Here is a 19,645-nt window from a genome sequence, read left to right as displayed (position 1 = left end):
AGTGGACAGGAATACATGCACTTAAGAAACCTCAGGGAAAGATCAGGGACATAAACACACACACACATATATATATATATATATAGATAGATAGAGAGAGAGAGAGAGAGATAGAGAGAGAGAAAGAGAATATTGCATATAACATCAAATATAAGAATGTTATCTGATGTTGTACACACAGGCTGTAGGAATGTCTGCACTATTTACTAAAAAGGTTTGAGAGCAAGACCCTCTATATGTAGCACTTTAGCTGCTCTATTGTGTTTACAGGACGTTGTCGTTCTTCGACAAAGGAGAAAGTCAAAAAAGCCAAATGCAAGTCTGTGTAGAAGTGCCGCTTTAACCTTTATCATCTTTAACAGAATGGCCCTGAATGCATACCTGCGCCAAGGCCCAACAGTCCCCCCCCCCCCCCCCCCCCCCCATGAAACCACCTTTGAATTCACTTGATTTGGGTTTTTATTTGAATCTGCACTAAATAAATAAACAGTCCCCTTTTTTTCATCAAGATCAAGGAGTTATTCTTCTTGAGAAATCAAGAAATATGTTGAAAATTGCCCCTTAATGTAAAAGAAGCTGCTTGCTTATGGCGTCCTTGAAGTGAAAAAAAAAAAAAGATCAAGATTACATTTCTGAAAACAAAAAAGTATTTTCCTGGACTCAGATGAGCTATAAGTGTAGTTAATTCAACATCTGTAAATAATATGCAGATGCACTAACTTGACTATTATGCTGATAATAAACAGCATTGATATTAACTCCCTAAATAAATAAGAAATTAAACGAACAAGAGAAGCGAGAGAGACATTCTCACCTCCATATCCTGTTGTCAGCACACAGCAGCTGAGAGCAATAAACCAAGCACTACTGACCAGGTTAAAAAGCCAGGCATCGCCACAGGAACATTTAGGACATGAAAGTGCCACCGTTTAGGTTTTTCGTGGGTGTTGGGAATATTAAATCGCTCGTGTTTGGCCTGTTTATGATACTTCTGTATTATCCGGGGTGAGCATGTGTGTGTGAAGAGTTGCGTCAATATCCTTGACATCTTCTCGCCAGTCGCACGCTGTTTTGTTCGCTCCCATCCCTCAAGACGTGTCAAGATAAGGTGCCAGAGCCACTCACGTTCAAGGGAAAGAGTTCACCGTAATAAAATGATTTATGACCACTCTTAAACAAATACACGTAGATTCTGAAATATGGAATGAAATATGAAATAAACAACCCAAAATCTGCATTCAAATCTTTAAACTCAGGGCTTGTTTGCATCTAAACTGCTTGAAATCCATCTTTGTCAAACCTCTGTTGGGTTCCAGATGTTCTTATGAGGCTCTAATGAGTATTTCTTTGCCCATTATGTTACCTACAATGTTTTTAAACGAGCTTTAGTGACTGTAAGAGCAGATGTTTATGAGAGTTTCATCCTTGAGCAGACTTCTCATCACTGTCATGCCGAGCTCTGGATCAGGACATGCTTTTCCCTCTTCAAGGCCGAATACATGTTTAGAAGAACCCGCGGCCTCTGCGTTTTTAAAAAATTGCCACAATGGGCAATGCTGGTTCACTATATAAACCCCCTCGAGTTCACCTCATAAGTCATCACGGATCCTGTCCTCACACCACAGCTCACCACACTCAGTTCCTGACCGACTCAAGGAGAAGTGACTCGTCGTGCCATGGCTGCTGCGAAGTTTCTGGTGTCTCTGCTGGTTGTGCTCGTGGCCGCAGAGTGCGCCGTTCACGCCCAGGAGAGGATAAAGATGTGCGGGCGGGAGCTGATCCGTCTGGCCGTCTCCACCTGTGGTAACTCGCGTCTGAGGAGAAGCCTCCTGGACTCAGAGCCGGGCCAGCATCAGACCACCACTCCTCCCTGTGAGTACTTTGGGTTACATTTCTCTACTTTCAGTGGTTCAGAGTTCACTGCAACTTCAAGATTGAAGAATATTATCAAATAATGCAGGAGCTATTGGAAATGTATCTTTAGCTGGTGTACGACACACAACATAATATAATACAGTACATGAGAAGACAACTATACATTACCCAGAATGAAATGTCATTAAAATACAAATTGCTGTATAGTAACAGGAGTGGACAATTTAAAACTAAGTAAAAGTTGACCTGTGTGCCTGCAACCTTGTTTGGGCCCCCTCAGAAACATGAGGATACATCTCAAGGTTTTTAACCCATGACAATACGTTTCTGATTAATCTTTTCATTTCTCCTTGGAGTTCCACGTAAAGTTTTCCGAATGAAAATCTTCCGTTTTCTCTCTGCTCTCCACCTAACTCTGCTTCTCATCCGCACAGGGGACCATGATGCGGCCGCAGAGGAGCTCTGGGCTGCAGAGGCCGTCCACATCCCCCCAGAGTCTGACGAGAAGAGAGACGTCCTCTCCCTGGCCCCTCACTGGTACCCCCTGTCCTCTCGGATCAGACGAACTGCTGGGAGAATGTCCGAGATTTGCTGCGAGAAAGGATGCAGCCTGAAAGACCTGATACAGTTCTGCTAGATTTGGATTCTGACCTGTCACGCAAAAGAATTCCTGAAGTGTTGTGGAAACCTTTGTTTCAAGAGTTTCCTCCGATAGAAAGACTCCTGCTATTTCTCTAGGGATGTAGTTTTCTTACACTGCACATCAGTAATTATAGATACTTGATCATATTTAATAATTTATTTTCATGTCAGGGCAAAAGATAAAATTGCAATGTACACAGGTTTTATGACAAGACTGTCAAATTGAAATTGTTGTTTATTTTGTAGTAATATAATTTATTCTCTCTTCATCACTGTAGAAAAAAATATGTGTTGCTCTCATACTAGACTGCAATAAAGCTTTTGATGATTATTTATGAAATCTTATCTGCTCTCTGTGATTTCTCTGCGTTTTATGGTTTTCATCAGTGTTTGTCTGTTAGTTAGCAGCGTTACACAAAAACCACAGGACGGATTTCTGCGATGCTCGGTGGAAGGATGAGTATGAGTCGAGGAAGAAACCAGTAACTTTTGTTGCAATAGGTCATAATATTTCAGTCCAATCCCTTCATGATAACGGATTTCTCATTTACTACTACTACCTCAAAGACTGTGATAAGATAATGATCACACTATGTGCTTACGACAACGATCAATATAATGGTTTTATAGAGTTCCAGAATGTAAACATTGCCGTCACCTCTGGGGCCTCTTGTCCGCACACATCAGTCAACACAGCCCCAATCGACACTTGTCAATTCTGCACAACTAAAAATCAACACTTATTAACACTGTTTTGTTATTTCGGTGTCAATTTGTATAATTAAAGCTGCAGAGAAATTAACCTTGAAACAGCAAATGGCCTAATCAAACTAAATTACACTTTCAAGCATGAACACATGGTAACACATATGCACGCACACACACATACGCACGCACGCACACACACACACACGCACACACACACACACACACACACACACACACACACACACACACACACACACAGAGAGGTATAAACTGTGCCTTTAAAGACACAGACTTGAATGATGGGACAGTGTGAGTGCAGTTTACAGATCTCTGATAGCACTAAATCGGATTGAGGCCATTGGCTGAGTCGTTCAGCTCTGAAATAATCTCTGCAGCCCGGCCAGTTCCTCACACACTGAGGGCTGAATAATTCTCTCAATGGATAATCAAATGTGTTGCTGATTATCTTCCACTCTACGCTGCAGATGTTCCTAAATGACTCCTAATGGCAAAAGTCAATCAGCCCACAGTGACTGATTGGTTAATTGGTTTTATTTGCTGAGGGATGGATTGCTATTATTTTGCTGCATCATCAGACACAAAGCCCCGAGATGAATTTAGATCAAGGCGGAAATAGAACATTCTGTTTAGATGGTTTTTAACTACAGATACTTAGAGAATGCAACAGTCGGATAATGTTTTTGAAAACAGTTGGATACGTCTGGCAAACTGAAACATGAAACAGGTTTTACATACACTTCACATCTGTCCCTGATCCATTCATTCTGTATAGTGCTAATCAGTAAATTGATAAGAAGAAGAAGAAGAAGAAGAAGAAGAAGAAGAAGAAGAAGAAGAACAACAACAACAACAACAACAACAACAATAACAACAACAATAACAATAATGCTAATAATTATTAAGTTAAATGCTGTAGTGTAAAATAGACAAGGGTTTTTCAGTCCAATGTACAACTTGAGCCCTGTATTTTTTTATTTGTTATATATAATTAAAACAAATAGGAATTTGCAGTAAAAAAAAAGAGGTGATTTATTTTCTTGAACTGACATTGAGCAAGGAAAAGTATAGGAATCATTCTGGGATGTTTAAGGCAGATATTGGAGAAAACAATATTATCAGATGTAAAGTAAGTCACACTGAAAATATGTGTGAGGAGTATGATTCTGGATTGAAATTCAGGGTTAAATCCGAGAGCCTATCTACAATAATTTGGTTTCTTTATCCGTCCCAGACACTTCACACCGCCTCGTGTCTCTCCCTCGGTACCATCAGAGTTTGAAAACCTCTGAAATTCATAGTTTTTTTTGTCGGCTGAACTTATGAAACTGTCAAATCTTCCCATAGACAAACATTCAGTGCAACATAGAAGAGAAAGAAGTTTCTAAATGTAAATGAATAATTAATCTTGAGCATTTGTTTCAAGGTAATTCCTTCAATAGCAACAAATCCTTTATGATTTATAATAACAGCAACATTTCTTCCTCTATTAGAGCCAAATTAAATCAATACTTCCAAGAAAACATTTCAAATGATGCTAAAATTAAACACTTGCACATGCAAATAGACAAAATGTAGATCTAGACATTTGATGCAATGTCTCATAATGACCAGCAGAGAGTGACAGATAGTTGATTTTAAATGACAGTAGCCCTTACTGTACCTACCACTGAGGAGCTGGTTCCTCCTGCCAACACGGGGAGGTCTCACTGCTTCTGTACCAAGTTCAGTCGTTCCAGTTTTTATTTCTTCCACGTTTGTCTCCTGCCGTGATGATCACTCTCTCAAAGCTCATTACTGTAAAATGCTCAATCACCTCAGCTGATCCTTTATCTCCCCGTAACAAGAGACATTCGATCAGAGGACACTTCCAGGCCTCAGCCCATCCTTATTCAGTCCCAACGCCAGATGACAAGACAAGGCCTCTTTGATGGGCCTCTCCTCCTTGTGCCTGTTTTGTTTCAACTGAAAAGCTGCTAAAGCGAATAATGAAAACCAAATCAGAGCTTCTATCTGTCTTTCTATCTCTTTGTGTTTAGTTCCAGTTCGCAGGAAAGCAGCAGGACAGAATGGCACCTTCGCTGAGTGCCAGCAGAGTGGCTACACACACATGCAGGAACACACGTAAACAAACACTGGGAACACACACACACACACACACACGCAGGGCAGCAGAGAGGGAGAGAGAGAGAGGAGAGTGGACTGGTGGGTGTCAATTTGCATGTAAATGAAATGGCTCTCAGAGCTGGTTTCCAACAGTAAAAGTATCAAGGCTAAAGATGCTATATTTGGTGTATGTGTGTGTGTATGGTCCATGTTTTCATGTGTACACTCAACACTCTACTGTACAGTACAGTGTGCTGTGTGCATGCGTGCTGAATAAATGGTGTGTGTGTGGGCGTGCAACACTGGGAAACCCATCTGAAGTCAATACTTACAATAGGTCTTATTTTATAGTAGTACGGAGCCCCTGAAGTCCTGAAAGGTGATTTTGTTTTTGTTCCCACAAGATAATAACTTGTGTGCAACAAGATAAAAAAGAATTATCATCTTTTGGGACTTCACAGACTCCATATCAAACACAATACTGGAGAAATTAACAAATTCTTAAAAGCTACTAACGCTACTTGCTGTTGTCTTCAAAGCATCGGCCAGTCATGTCTTCAATACACAGACATTAACTCTGTGTGCACAACTTATTTATCTCCTTCCCACTAGATAAGTAGTTAACTTATTATCTTGTGGGTGTACACTTCAGGGGCTCTGTACATGTGCGTATGGCAGCAGAAGTGATGATGATGATGTGTGTTTCTGTGTGTCTGTTACTGTCGGTGCTGGTATGTTACAGTGTGACAGTGTGACAGTGTGGGCCGAGTCTGGGTCTAAACAACTGTGTGTTTTTGACTCTTGTCTGAGAAAAATACAAATACAAAATACAAATAAACTGTATTTACTTGCTTACCTTTTATCTTAGAAAGTTTCACTCTGGGAATGTGATTTATTTTATGTTTTTCAAGTGGTTGGTGACAAATACCAGTGTTCGGCCGTCACCTGGTGCTATTTCAAAGTGCAGCCAGAGGGAGGCAGAGTGGATTGTTGTCCATTAATCATGGACAATGTGGTTTCTGTATAGATGGCATGTTTCTAATATTGATCTCTATTGATCCTCTGTAGTCTTTTAAAATGTCTTCAACTATAAGAAAAGCTTATATGGGTATGTCAATTTATGTATTTTATATCATTTATATCGGAAAACAACTCACAACTTCCTCCCACAGTCCAAAGACATGCAGATTGGGGTTAGGTTAACTGGAGAGTCTACATGTGAGTGTGGATGTTTGTTTTTCTCCATATGTTGAATAATGGTATAGATGATGGATGGATAACTTCTAGAATATTGATGGCTGTGAGGAATCCCTCTGGCTGGCGCACCAGCTTTACAAGGGGCCAGGGATATCTGCTTACATTATTCAAGAGTGACTCCAGATCTTCACATTAACCACATGTGCGCTCGCGATGAGCTCATTTTGACTCAATAAAACAACACACCACAGATTGAACGTTCTTTACCCATATCTAGTAAACCGTCTCCTGATATGATCCTGTATATATTGCTGCATCTTTTCCATCTGCAGCATCTCCCACTGTGACGTGACGAGTCTGTCCTTGTCTGTGCTTTACAACATTCAGGCGCTCTGACCAGCAGTGACAGCTTCAGGAGCATTGTGTGCTTAGACGCTGCTCCCAGGGGAAGAGGAGAAGGAAGAGGAAGAGGAAGACAGAAGTTCCAAAGGAGCTCTCTCTCTTGTTGTCTCCTCACGTGCTTTGATCTCCTCTCATCATGAAGCTGCATGGCTGGAATTAGCCGCTCACTATCTTTAGCACCGTGACTATTTGATTTTAAAATATCGTCTAGAACATATTTAATCCTATTTTTGCAGATGTCTGTATTCCAGCCATGCGGTGACTGAAAACACTTTCTGAGAGACAGTCATTATTTTAAAAGCATACTATATTATCTAATAGATTAGCGGCTGCCAGGAGAAACCGCAATTTATGGAGACTCTTAAATTATATTATTAGAATAAATCTCTATTACAGCCATATATAAAAGCTCTGTACTGTGTGTTTTGTGCTTAATAAAAAGGATTTGTTTGGCTGATACTGTGGCTACAGTGCACAGATGACTCTTAACTTTATCCCTTTTCTCTTCAGTGATCGGCCCATTTGTTTAATTATTCTGCCATTTTACAATCGTTTTTGTAATGATTCTGCTCCTTGTTGTGCGTTTGAATAGACACTTAGGGACCTTTTGAAAGACTTTCACTTCCTGTTTGGAGGGCTCGGGCCTGGGCCCCCCTCGCTGGTCGGCTGGGGCGGGGGAGGTCTCTCTTCAGGTCTCTCTTCAGTTGCTTATGGGCACTTGTGCAAATGAGATAAAGTTTCCTTGGCTCCTGGTTTTATTGAGTGTTTTTTTAATTGGGTGTTACATTAGAGTTATATTTTGTTTGTATTAAATATATATTGAGTCTTACTGATTGATTTTGATTTGTCTTTGGACATTTGATGTATTTTTGCGAAACTTTGTGCTGGACTAATAGTTCCAATTGGATTGGATTTATAATCTCCTTGTGTTTTGACTTTGTATATTTGGATTTATATCTTTGTGTGCACTTTGAGTTCATTAGGTCATGTTTTACTTTGAAGCTTCTTTCCTCCTGTGGCTCTCTAACTTTACTTCCTGTGTCGTTTTCTTACCTGTGATTGTCTTCACCTGCCTTCATGTGTCTCACCTGAGATCAGTAACTCCTGCTTCCTCTCAGTCTCCACGCTCTCCTCTGTCAGTTTGTGTATTAACTTCCCTGGATTTCCACGAGCTGCAGTTTTGCTGGTTGGTTTTCTTCTCCTGCTCTTTCCTTATGTTTCAGTTCTTTCTCCCTGAATTGCTGGTTTGTTGCCATCTGTAGTTTTTTATCTCCACCAAGCAGGTTATGTTTTCATCCATGTTTGTTAGTTAGCATTTATTTCACTATGTGCAGGGGTGAGACATGACCCAAGGAAGATTTAATAAAAATTGCTGTGTGGATCAGGATCAGGGGGCTGATCCAGGACATCTTTTACACTTTCTTTAACATAATGAGATGACATTTTTCAACAGTTCTAAATTCACAGAGAACAATTCATGTGGAAAAAACACATATTTAGGGGACTGATTTCTATGAGTGCGCTATTTGGTGCAGATCCAATTTAAAATCTAGAACCAGTGAATTTAAATGTGTTTTCATAGGGGACCGTTGGGCCTTGGTCGAGGTATGTGCTCTGCTGAGTGACACTCTGCTCTAGTATGGGACTTTAAGTTTGCTTGTTTGCATTTATTTCCACACCCACCTGTTCTGCCAGAAACACAAAACATGACACTCTTGTCACTTTGAAATGTTTGTCCTCTACTGCTGTCTTTTCCTTAGTTGGACTAAAACTGAAATGCCTGCAGACTGAACATACCTGTTGGTTTCTCCTAATTACTTTCCTGCCCCATACCGTTCATCGTGCATGTCCTTATATCTACTTCCTTTGTCCAGTGAAAGAATACAAACGCATGCATGCAAGCGCCACACACACAAACATTAAGTATCACTTTGTCACAACCTTGGGGCCACTGGGAGGTGGTGGAGCTGAACTAATAGAGCTGAGCTGGTAGAGGGCAGTGTGGCAGCAGCAGCTAAACCCACCGCAGGCGAGTTTTCTGCAGCTGCAGAGCTCGAAGCCTCCGAGCAGCGCAGGTAATGTGACGCTCTGTTCTGCTGCTTACGACCAGATCTGAGGATGGTTGTGTTAAATAATGGAGAATCTATAGTTTGTTGCATTTATGAGACTGTTTTGTCCGATTTTTTGGACGGTTATGAGGATATTCGGGAAATGTTTTAATTGCAGTTAACTTTTACCAAAATACATGTATTCTGCTCAGCTTTTAACTTGTGTGTGTTTGAACCACACTCTGCATTTAAATAGATGTGTTGAATACAGTTATTCAACTTTATTTTGCTCCATCGAAACTTGTGATTTACTGTTTTCAAAAAGCCAACATTTTATTTTAATCAGAGCAAAGAAATGGCTTTTAGTCCAAGGTGTATTTTTGATATTACGAATAAATAAACAGGCACATCCCATAATTTGTGTTCAAGGATTTGCCCTTAACCATCATGAACAATTACATTTTTAGCTTTATGTTGCTTATTTTGATTAACGATGGCTTGATATCAATATAATAACGTTTATTATTGAGATGAGGCAAGATGTCACCTTTACACACTGGTTGTATGTGAGTTTGTACCTTCTAGCTTAGACTCAACGATAATGTCAATATAATATAAATTGCATATTATTCTGCTCTTGCTGTTTTACCTCTTCACAACCATATAAATGTAAATCCAGATTAGTTAAACTTCTGCATTAATTATTGACAGAGAGGTAAAATATGATTTTTGCACCTTTTCTTTCTTCCCCTTCTGCCAACCTGAGTAATTCTGAAGCCCTTTTTTTTTTAATGACGATTCAGCTTTGACAAATATTTTTCACTGTCTTTTTAGCCAGAGGGTGAAAACTTACATTGCACTTCTTACTTTTTAGATGGTTTCATTTCTCCAGCACCTCCTTATGTGTAACATCATATTTGGGATGTGATGACACTTCCCCGCTGATGCTGCTCATGTTCAGTTTAGTCCGGATTGTGCCAGAAAGGTGTTGATTTCATTCTGAAACTTTTGAGGCCGTAGTAGTGGCTTGGTTCTAGACTGTGTCATACAGTTAGTGTGTATATTGGTTCACACACTGCAATTTAAATAGATTTGTGAGGAAAATATTTGGAACCGTTTAGCATACAAGCCACTACAAGCTGCTTAATGAATGAGAGAATGTTTTTGACATTGTTATTTTGTCTCTTTCCTATAATTTTTTACATTCATGCATTTTATTCCCCTTTTTCATCTACGAATCTAAATATTTGGTCACAGTCCTGGTTGTGTCTCGTCTGCATCGTGGGAAGAAATATCACAATTTTTGTTGACAACCTGACTATTACACACAAAACCGAAAGCTAGTGTATTTAAAAATGAGAGGAAATTGATAAAGATGGTGTGTGTGGGTGTGGGTGTGTGGGTGTGGATGAAAAAGCGTCGAGGAGAAAAACGAGACGGTGCAGAGACGGCAGTGGGCAGGCCCAGAAAAACGATTACTCCAGCTGCTCTTTCACAGCTGCTCCCAATTGCGCCGTCGCACCTCTTTCTCTCCGTCCATCACTCCCTCCATCTCTCCCCTCCATCTCTTCCCTCCATCTCTTCCCTCCACACTCTCATGGTGTGACTGGGCTGCTTGTAGCTGGCACCTTGGAGACGCTGCTGTGAAGATGTAGGAGAGGATTCCATTTGATGTGACGGCAAAACATTGTTAGTTAAATGATGTAGTGGAGGAATTACTGCGTTTATTGATACACCCATCACTTTCTGTTTCATGTATCACACATTTCAAAAAGGTTTATTTAGTATATTTGGTTTGACACTCGCAATAAATATTGTAAAGTGAAATCAAACGTATTCATGGCTCATGCAAGTGAGGATGAAAATACACACACGTTTGTGTAGCCATCCTTGTTAGGACACTGCACTGATTTTCATCCAAAGCCTCATTCCACTTTAACCATCACCAATTCATACATTTTAACCTAACCACTATTCACATCTTACCCTTAACCTCAACCAATGATGTTTTGTCTCATTAGGACCGAGCTTTGGTCCTGACAAGGTGTTTATGCTGTGAGTACAGACAGACGGGGTCACACTCTCCTTGGTTTCCATGGCTTCAGAGGACATCACATTGTCTTGCATCATCTCTGGGTCAATGTAAGTCTGTAAATGTTTTCTATACATAACGACTTGTCTAAGCCGTACTGTTACCTTAAAGGGATACTTCACCCAAAAATTTAAATTCACTCATTATCTACTCACCACTATGCCGATGGAGGGATGATTCAAGATTCAAGAGTTTAATGTCAAATGCACAACAATTACATTAAGCAGTCGCTGGCAATGAAATGCTTGGGTCACAGGCTCTCTTATTGCAATGCTCCGAATATTTACAAGCAAAAAATATTGAATAAAATAGAATATCCAAAGTTTGAAATAGAAAATAAAATATATATATCTAAATATATATATATACACCTAAAGAAAAACAATGGTGCAATTTGTGCAATAGTGCAAATATGCAATATGAGTGAAGTGTTTGAGTCCACAAAAGACTTCTGGTGTTACAGGCATAAACAGAATTGAAAACAAAAAAGTGTTTTGTGGACTCAAACCCTTCACGCACCCCTCCATTGGCATAGTGTTGAGTAGTAGTGGTGAACATTACCACCCCCTTAAACCATTACTTCACCTTCAAGTTTACAGATTTTTCTTATAAGGGACTTCAAACAAGTTTGTTTACACAGATTTTCGGTCCCTACAACATGGGGAAAGCCTTTTCCGTCCCCCCCAACACACACACATGCATACATACGACACACACACACTGGCCCGCTGCCTCCTTCAATATTCCTGTCACTGTTATCAGCCGGGTCCATCTCAGGGGAAGGCTGCTGTTAAAACATGAGCAGTCCATTCAATACACTTCACCTAATCAGGGCTGAGCTGCTTGTGTATCTTCCCGCTCCCCCCCCCCCCCATCTGAGTGCGCGATGGAGACAGAACGAGGGTGCATGGCTTTCCTGGCAATGCATGTGTGTGTGGTCGAGACTGTCCGAGCATGTGTGTTGTTGTGTAGAACACTTGTTTGCCTCTCTCTCTCTCTCTCTCTCTCTCTCTCTCTCTCTCTCTCTCTCTCTCTCCCATTGTGTGTGTATGTGTGACTCAGTGGGATACCTAAGCCCAGAGGAGCCGAACAACAGCAGTTAGGCAGCTTTTTAAGAAATTGAAAAGCTGCGCCGTCACTTCCAGTAAGTGGAACCATTACTGAATACAAAGGTTTCATAGTTCAGGGTTCGGCCTCCTCTTTGGCAAATGTGCCTGAACCAAAAGAAGAGGGTGGTGTATTAGAGCTAAATGTTCGCTCCACCGAAATCAATTAAATCAGTCTTGAGTGTCCTATTTAGCTTTAAAGTTGAATCCCAAAAACTACAGTTAAATCAATTTGTACACACTGAAAATATGTGGCACTAGAGGCCTGTTGCATGTGAAGCAGTGGCTCCTGTTGGTGGTAACTGGTTTGTTTGGTGGTTAAATGGATATGAAGAGGTAAGCTCTATAGAGCAAAGTTATACAAAACTGAATCACGCAGTAAAACCAATATGCATCCTCCATGTTGGACTCTCCATTCCCCCAAAAGGTCAACACTGAGAAGACGATTTGCAACTATCACAGGTCAATACATTAAAACTATGCAACAGATCAACACAAATTCATTTCATGTCAACAAGCGATGATCACGGCGACTCGACTAAAATTGATTATTGACCCATTTTTGACATTTGTGTGACATTATTGTAAATCTGAGCCTTGCAGAAGATTTCTACACTGGTAGAAATAATAAATACTGTGCATATTTGTCCACGTCTTCTAAAAGCCTCCAGATATGGACGATACAGTCAAAACAAAGCAGTACCACAGGAAATCATGGGGGGGCAGTGTAGCCTTTAGCGCACTTTAATGGATATATGTAGTTTTGCCCTTGGTAAGTTAGTGAGTTGTCGTCTTGTTTCAATACATATGGGCAAGGTTTTTTTCCCACCGTGCTATGTATTGCAGACTTTGCTTTCACGTGTCACAATACAAATTATTTTATTAAAGCAAAGATGTCTGACAACGTCATCACAGACATTAGATAATGATCCAATATCACTGAGCAGATTATCAGTTACTGCAGAGCCACCTGCAGCTCCGTCCACGAAAAGGACGACTCTTGTTTATTTGCAACTTCCACCGCCTACATCCACCCTCAAGCATGACAGAAATACCCCCCCCTTCCCAACCACCACCACCACCACCACCTCTTGCTCATTTTTATCTCCTTTGCCCTCCCTACTCCCCCTCCTCTCCACCTGCCGCCTCATTCCTCTGTGTAGGTGGACACTCTCCTCTTTCCCACTCCATCCATCTCTCTTCCTCTCTTTTTTTTGCTCCAGCTACCCTGCCATGCATAATTAAGTTTGGTGTAGAAGTATATCCCCCCCGCCCACCTTCCATATTTCTCGGATTTCTCCTTCTCCGTTTTCTCTCCACATCATCCTGTCTTTCTTTCTTGCTCCCCCGAGGATAAGAAAGGTATAAGCTGGCCTGGGAGCGCTGGACTTTTTCCTTTTCTCTCACTTCCCTCCCTCTTTCCTTCCTTCCTCTACCTGTTACTCTCCTCGGGCCTCCGCTGAGGGGCTGAGTGCCAGGCCTGTCTTGTTAAGTGATAATGTTAAAATGCTAAATCACACCAGCACAGCCGCCACTGTCACCGCCTCCCTCCCTGCCTCCTCCTGCGAGGGGTCTCTGGTTTCACTTTGCGCTGTCATCCTATCCAGTCGTGCTCATCAATACACAATGCAGGAGCTCCGTCAGCCAGCGTATTTCTCTCTTAGCGTTAGGCGAGGTGATGTTTGGGGCCTGACCAACGCCATGTTAATGAGTTTGAAGTATCAGACTTCCTCCTTTGCTTCAGTTTCATGTCTTTTTCATTTATTCAGCAAGTAAAAACACGGGGTCAAATTCTGATGGTCTGATCAGTTTCACTCCCACATTCTGGCTCCTCAGTGAAGCGTGTTACAGAAACAGTAAATTTGAGACGCTCTCAGATTATCTGTTCATGTGGTTTATCGCTCTATCAGTGTGAATGTTTGAAACTCAAAAAAAAAAAGGTTACTGACCTAAGACACGAGGCAAATATTTTAATCACTTGCTGACACTCTTCTTGGATAGCGTCCACCTGGTAATCTTTTAAAGCAAATACCCTGCACTTCACTCTGTTCATTTAAAACCAGTTATACTGAAAGTATAGCCTTTGCATTTTGTCAGTCATAATATAATAAAATCTAATAGGATGGACAGTGTTGGGCAGTATCCCATTACGGTAATGTGATTACTGTTTTCAGTAGCATGTGTAGTGTAAGGGATCAAGAAAATGCAGTATTTATATTACAGGTACTAATCCAGCGACGCTCCATTACTGCAACACTGTCAGTGGTCGGCTTGTTGGCTTCATTACCAGGAGGTTGATGGGCATTTAAAGGTACAATATGTAACTTCGGCCACTAGGGGTCTCTCAATAAAAACAATAACAAAAGACCTAGTTTGATGACATCGGTAAGCAGCGTGGGATCATGGGAGTTGTTGTTTTCCTCCTTTGCAGATAAAAATCTACCTGGATGGCGCAAATTATCTTCCCGTATGAAGTAATGCATCATAGCTGTATTCACTTTACGAAGCATACGGTAATGAATAACAAGATCCACTATGAGGGACTAATGGAAACAGTGGAAGGAAAAAAACCACTGCCGACCGACTAACTAGCTAGCTGTGTGTTTTTCTTTGGTCGTATGTTGTTTACCCCGGAAAGTACAGTTGTTGGAAACATACTGAATATTGTAAGTACACAAGTCAACAAAATATATCACATAGGTCTAGTTGTTTTTATACATTTTAATAAGGAACTGTATGTCTAACATCAGTTTCAGCCCTGTCTGTAGGGATTTGTGTTAGCTTGTCAAAATGTACTTGACTTTATCACGTTTGATCGCAGGTTCAGTTTTCATGTTAATGTAGCCCCTGGAAACTAAGGGTGACTAGATTGTTAGCCTCTGCCGTTATATTACTTTTAAACAAAGTTGTGCGTCTTATTAGCTAATGTATTTTCCAGCAGCTACTGTACCACTGACCCACTGGTGGCCCCGTCACCAGCTTTAAGGCTTTATAGGATTTAGACTGGTAATGTACCCGGCTGCTCAGGCAGAGCCGGCATAGGGTTGGATATCAGTGATTCATTACATAGGCGTGATGAAGTCGTTCCGTGTGTCTGGACTGTATCAAAGTATATAACATTTTTGGCACAGCCACTGTCATAATCCCACTCTGAGACATAAAGCAAAATACGACATAATGTATTGCAAATGCACTAAAATGTGAGCATTAACTCTCCTCTACTGGAGCCTGTCCAAAGAAAACCTTTACTGGAGATCAGATAAGTCTTTATTCATGATTATGACATGTATCTAGTAGCCATGAGAACACAGAGAGGCAGTTCCTGTGTCAGACATTTCCATTGCACTAATTTGAGCCAAGCCTTGAATATAATCCAAGACCATCTGTTGGGTAGATCCAACGATATGCTAATTGGGTTGTGGCAATCATTTCTATCTACAATAGGGGGATCTACTATGTCACAGATAGATTTACAGATGCCTTTAGTTGATATAAAATGTGCCTGTGGTGAGCACCTACTTCTTTGTGAGGACAGTCTGTTGTCTTAATAACTACAAACGTGTAACACCACTGTGCTGTTTCCTGTGAGAACATGAGTTTTTGGATGCTTAGTCTTTATTTGAGACTTAAATTCATGTTGCTTTCACTTAGGAAATTTGCTCTATATGACTGGAAACTACCTGTGAACAAAAAATATAATAAAGCTCATTGTGGCTTATTGTATTATGTAAAACTGGTTCATTATAAAGGGTCCAGACTTAAATGTTATTTCTTATCTTGTAAGGATGGTTCGTTACCTTGAAGGATGTTGCGTTTTCTTAAAGGCACAGTATGATGTGCTGGTTTTCTTTCTTGAACTACTCGTTTCTCTACCGTAAATATGAGACTACGATTAGCAGACAGTTAGCTTAGCACAAAACATGCAGAAATTACCTTATAATATTTACAGTGTGGCAAAGAACAACCCAGTAAATTGCACTAATTGAAACAGAGACAAGATATAATGTGTTAATTATTGAGCCTTAAAAATGCTAATAGGCTGATTTCCTTTTTATATATAATACAGATACAAAATTAATAATAGTCTATATCAATACTCTCAGCAAGATGGTAAATAAGTGCATTTCCCAAAAAGTTGAACTAGTCCTTTAAATGTATTTTAACACAACTTAATCACAGCTCAGAGAGCCACAGTCATGTTGGACTGATGTGGATTAGTGCAGAGTAGTGATCAGTCCACCCTCTGCTTTCTGTGAAGGGGGAAACTGGTTAAAGTCTTTCGCCTCATGGTTGAATAACATGGGGCTTGCATCATACTTTGCAGAACCTGTCATATACAGTGAAACACTCTTGCAGAATGTCAGCGTCAGTTGCTCGCGTCCAAACCTCCCTGATCTTGATGCAAATTAAAGCAATGATGTCAACAAATCAAACTTTAACAACACTGTGTTAAATAAATAAACACTGAGTGCATGGATTCAGTTTCAATCCATGTTTTCTGACAGTTTTACCACCGCGCTTTAAATCTCCAGCAAGAGCTTTAGTCAGTTTCTAAAAAAAGGACCGACTTGACGTAATGGGAACATTGTCAAAACGAACTCAATCCTTAACTCTTCTCTTACAGTCCCAGTCAGTCATGTTTTGGGACTATATACACTGAGTCATTTTCATATTCATTATTGAGTTCCAGATGAAAAAAGAAGTGAGCAAACCTGAGAAAGATGCCCGCTGACAAATATATGCTGAGTAATTCTAAATGGAATTATTCATCCTCATACACACAACTGCATATGTGCACGTACAGACAACCCAACACACGCAAGGATTCTATTCCGTAGAACCATGCATAAATATGTATGTACAGAATCTGACACATAGCTTTCCTCTCCTCCTTGACATTCTCAAACATAACATAAAAAAAAACCTAAGCCCTGAAATCCTGCTCTTACTGCCGCGGCTTTGGAATACAATCCATCGCGGCTCATGATGAAGAACCAACAGCTGTAAAATCCAATTGGAGGTTTATGAAGATAGATGGAGAAGAACGCTCCTCTCTGCCACCCCTCTCTCTCATTCTTTCTGTTATACCAACACACAAACACGGACTCACACTCGCACATGGACCCATTTTCCTCTCGCTGTTACATGAAATCCACCCACAATAACACAGGATGCTGCTCACAACTGCGAGGGGATCTTTCGGCAGCCTTGGTTTGGTCTCAGTGGGCAGCGCTTCACTGCTGAGTGTGCAGCCTGGCTCTCCTTGGCGGGGGGAGGCCTCCTCTGTCGAGGCATTATCCGCTGCCATCTAATATTCATCAACCACTGGGAGATTGGTGAGGACAAGTCGATTTGATAGGCCGACAATGCACTGAGGTGGTCCGTGTTGTTGTGTGCACATGCATGTATGTGAGTCCACATTCACAAGGTCTAAGCAGTACACACATGGTAAGGCATGTGCATGATGGCACCATGAATTGAATTCATCTATACAGTACTTTAAAAAAAATCTATGAATAAGATAAATGATGTATAATGTATAAATGACAGCTTACAATCATTATTTAGCAAATGCAAATACAATATTTGTATTTTGCCCTTTTAGATAGAAATGCCGTTAATTTCTTGAAGCACATTGATTTGCTTATAATTTACCACAATTTAAAGAACAGTTAACTCAAGTCTTTAAGGGCATGCGTGTGTTTGGCGGAGTATGACACGTGATGATGGGTCATGTAGCAGCACAAGTGTACACCATGTGTTTCCAGTGTAAATGTATGGCCAACTCATGTATGTAACACCCATGACAACACCCCCAGTTATCTCTTTCTAAACCAGCACCACTCATGTCCCATTAACACACATTGTATGTTTTTCCTCTCTTAATTAAAGAGCGTGGTCTTTCAGTTTGAGATCAGGTCTTCTTCATTTCACGTTCCGATCTTGTAACGCTCTCACTCAAAGCCTTGCGCTCACTCTCAAATAGCCCCTGCTTGTGCTTGGACTTGCTCTGCTTGTGCGCTTGCACTCCGATGTTTCGTCTCTTGGACAAACATCCTGCGTTCTACTCTTCTGTGCGTTCGTGGATCATGTGCTCTCAGACTTCTCCTCTGCTCCTGGATTTTTTCTTCTGAGCTTTTAAGTCTGTCTTTTAAGTGTTGACAAATGAAACTGCCCTGCCCTCGTTGTGGGTGCGTTAACTTTTTTCCAGTCCAGGAGCACCTGAACCCAGATAAAGTTACCGCCCGTACAGGAGTCTCAAAGAAGTAAAGCTAACACACCCACAGCAAGCCCTGCTTTCAGACTGAAAGAACAACAACATAGTAATAAGGAAGTACGATAAAGGCAACATTAAAGAAGATTATGACATGAACTGAAATGTGCCATCTTGAAACATTGTGGGCACCTAAACTGTCTGGTGAGCCGTTACAAAGATGCAAATACATGCAAACACCATGTGGTGGGGTAATACAAGGTTGATGGTTCTCTCCGGGATAATGCTTTTATATCCCTCTCAATCAACAGTAAATGTTCTCAGAGAAGTTATATTGAAAGATTAAAACGATCATTGCACCCTGGCACTGCTTGACACTATTGTTTTCTTATAGGCTTTGTAAGAATGAGTGACAAACACAAAAAGTGCATCATTCAACAGCAGACCTTCTCACCGCTTCCCCATACACACACACACACACACCCTTCCCTCTCTCTCCCCCCCTCCCTCTCTCTCTTTTTGGCATCCATCACTGTCCGCGGCAATGGACTGCGAAACAAATTTCTATCACTATACATTACAGGTTAAGAAAGGGAGCTGGGAATGTGTTATATATGCCGGGTTCGATTTTTATGTAGTGTCTACGGGCTCGTCCATCATTGCTCCGCTGGCTACCCTCGTCCACCGGGCCCCTGACGAGATGTTGTCTTGGCACCGCTATCAATCACCCTGCACTTGCTCGAGCCCTGTGCCCGGTGTGCAGGAGGGGGCATGTGTTGTAGCTGCAGGACTCCCTCCCTCCTCCCAGCCACGCGCTCTCCTGCCCTCCGCCTCCCCCGCGCCTCCATGACGGCGTCGCCAACACTCACAGTCATTTGTCATTTGAATGGTGGCGTTTAGAGCATGCGTTTTGAATGTGGGACCTTCCTCCCTGGGTGACCCCTGTAGTACTGATTGGGCAATAATTGTGCAGGCCACTTGGGAAACACCAATCACCCATGCACTTATACTTGGGTCGGAGCGATTCAGAAAACACGAGGTGTTGACTTTATATGAAATGCGTGTAAACCCCAAGTGTCTGGCATCATAAAAACCAACAGCAGATCACATTATATGGCACTGTGGGTGAAGGTGGTTAGATGACGCTTTGATTTGTGGTTTCCTCGCCTGACACCATTTCACAGAGACCGTGAAGCTATAACCTTTACTGCTCCGCTGCCATAACCTGCGTGTTTAC

At 41.2% G+C, this 19,645-nt stretch overlaps 1 protein-coding gene across 2 annotated transcripts; it reads left to right on the top strand.

The window, feature by feature from the left end:
* Positions 1–1,608: 1,608 nt before the first annotated feature.
* Positions 1,609–17,583, top strand: insl3 (insulin-like 3 (Leydig cell)). 2 transcript variants are annotated; one of them, XM_034612939.1, is made up of 3 exons: positions 1,609–1,872; positions 2,310–2,555; positions 17,571–17,583. In XM_034612939.1, the coding sequence occupies exons 1-2, from the start codon at positions 1,677–1,679 to the stop codon at positions 2,510–2,512; spliced, it is 399 nt and encodes a 132-aa protein (XP_034468830.1). In that variant the 5' UTR covers positions 1,609–1,676; the 3' UTR covers positions 2,513–2,555; positions 17,571–17,583. The 2 variants fall into 2 exon arrangements, with proteins under 2 accessions (XP_034468830.1, XP_034468829.1); XM_034612938.1 differs by lacking the exon at positions 17,571–17,583 and having other exon boundaries at positions 2,310–2,862.
* The last annotated feature ends 2,062 nt before the right edge of the window (positions 17,584–19,645 follow it).

The sequence above is a fragment of the Hippoglossus hippoglossus genome, chromosome 17 (assembly GCF_009819705.1).
Source record: "Hippoglossus hippoglossus isolate fHipHip1 chromosome 17, fHipHip1.pri, whole genome shotgun sequence".
In the NCBI taxonomy this organism is placed as follows: Eukaryota; Metazoa; Chordata; class Actinopteri; order Pleuronectiformes; family Pleuronectidae; genus Hippoglossus; species Hippoglossus hippoglossus.
This window is presented reverse-complemented; position numbering and strand designations above follow the sequence as displayed.

Bases quoted from the DNA above. Each gene is read 5' to 3' on its own strand.
- insl3 (XM_034612939.1), top strand. From the start codon at position 1,677: ATGGCTGCTGCGAAGTTTCTGGTGTCTCTGCTGGTTGTGCTCGTGGCC. The intron at 1,873-2,309 runs GTGAGTACTTTG...TCATCCGCACAG, and splicing joins TCAGACCACCACTCCTCCCT to GGGACCATGATGCGGCCGCA.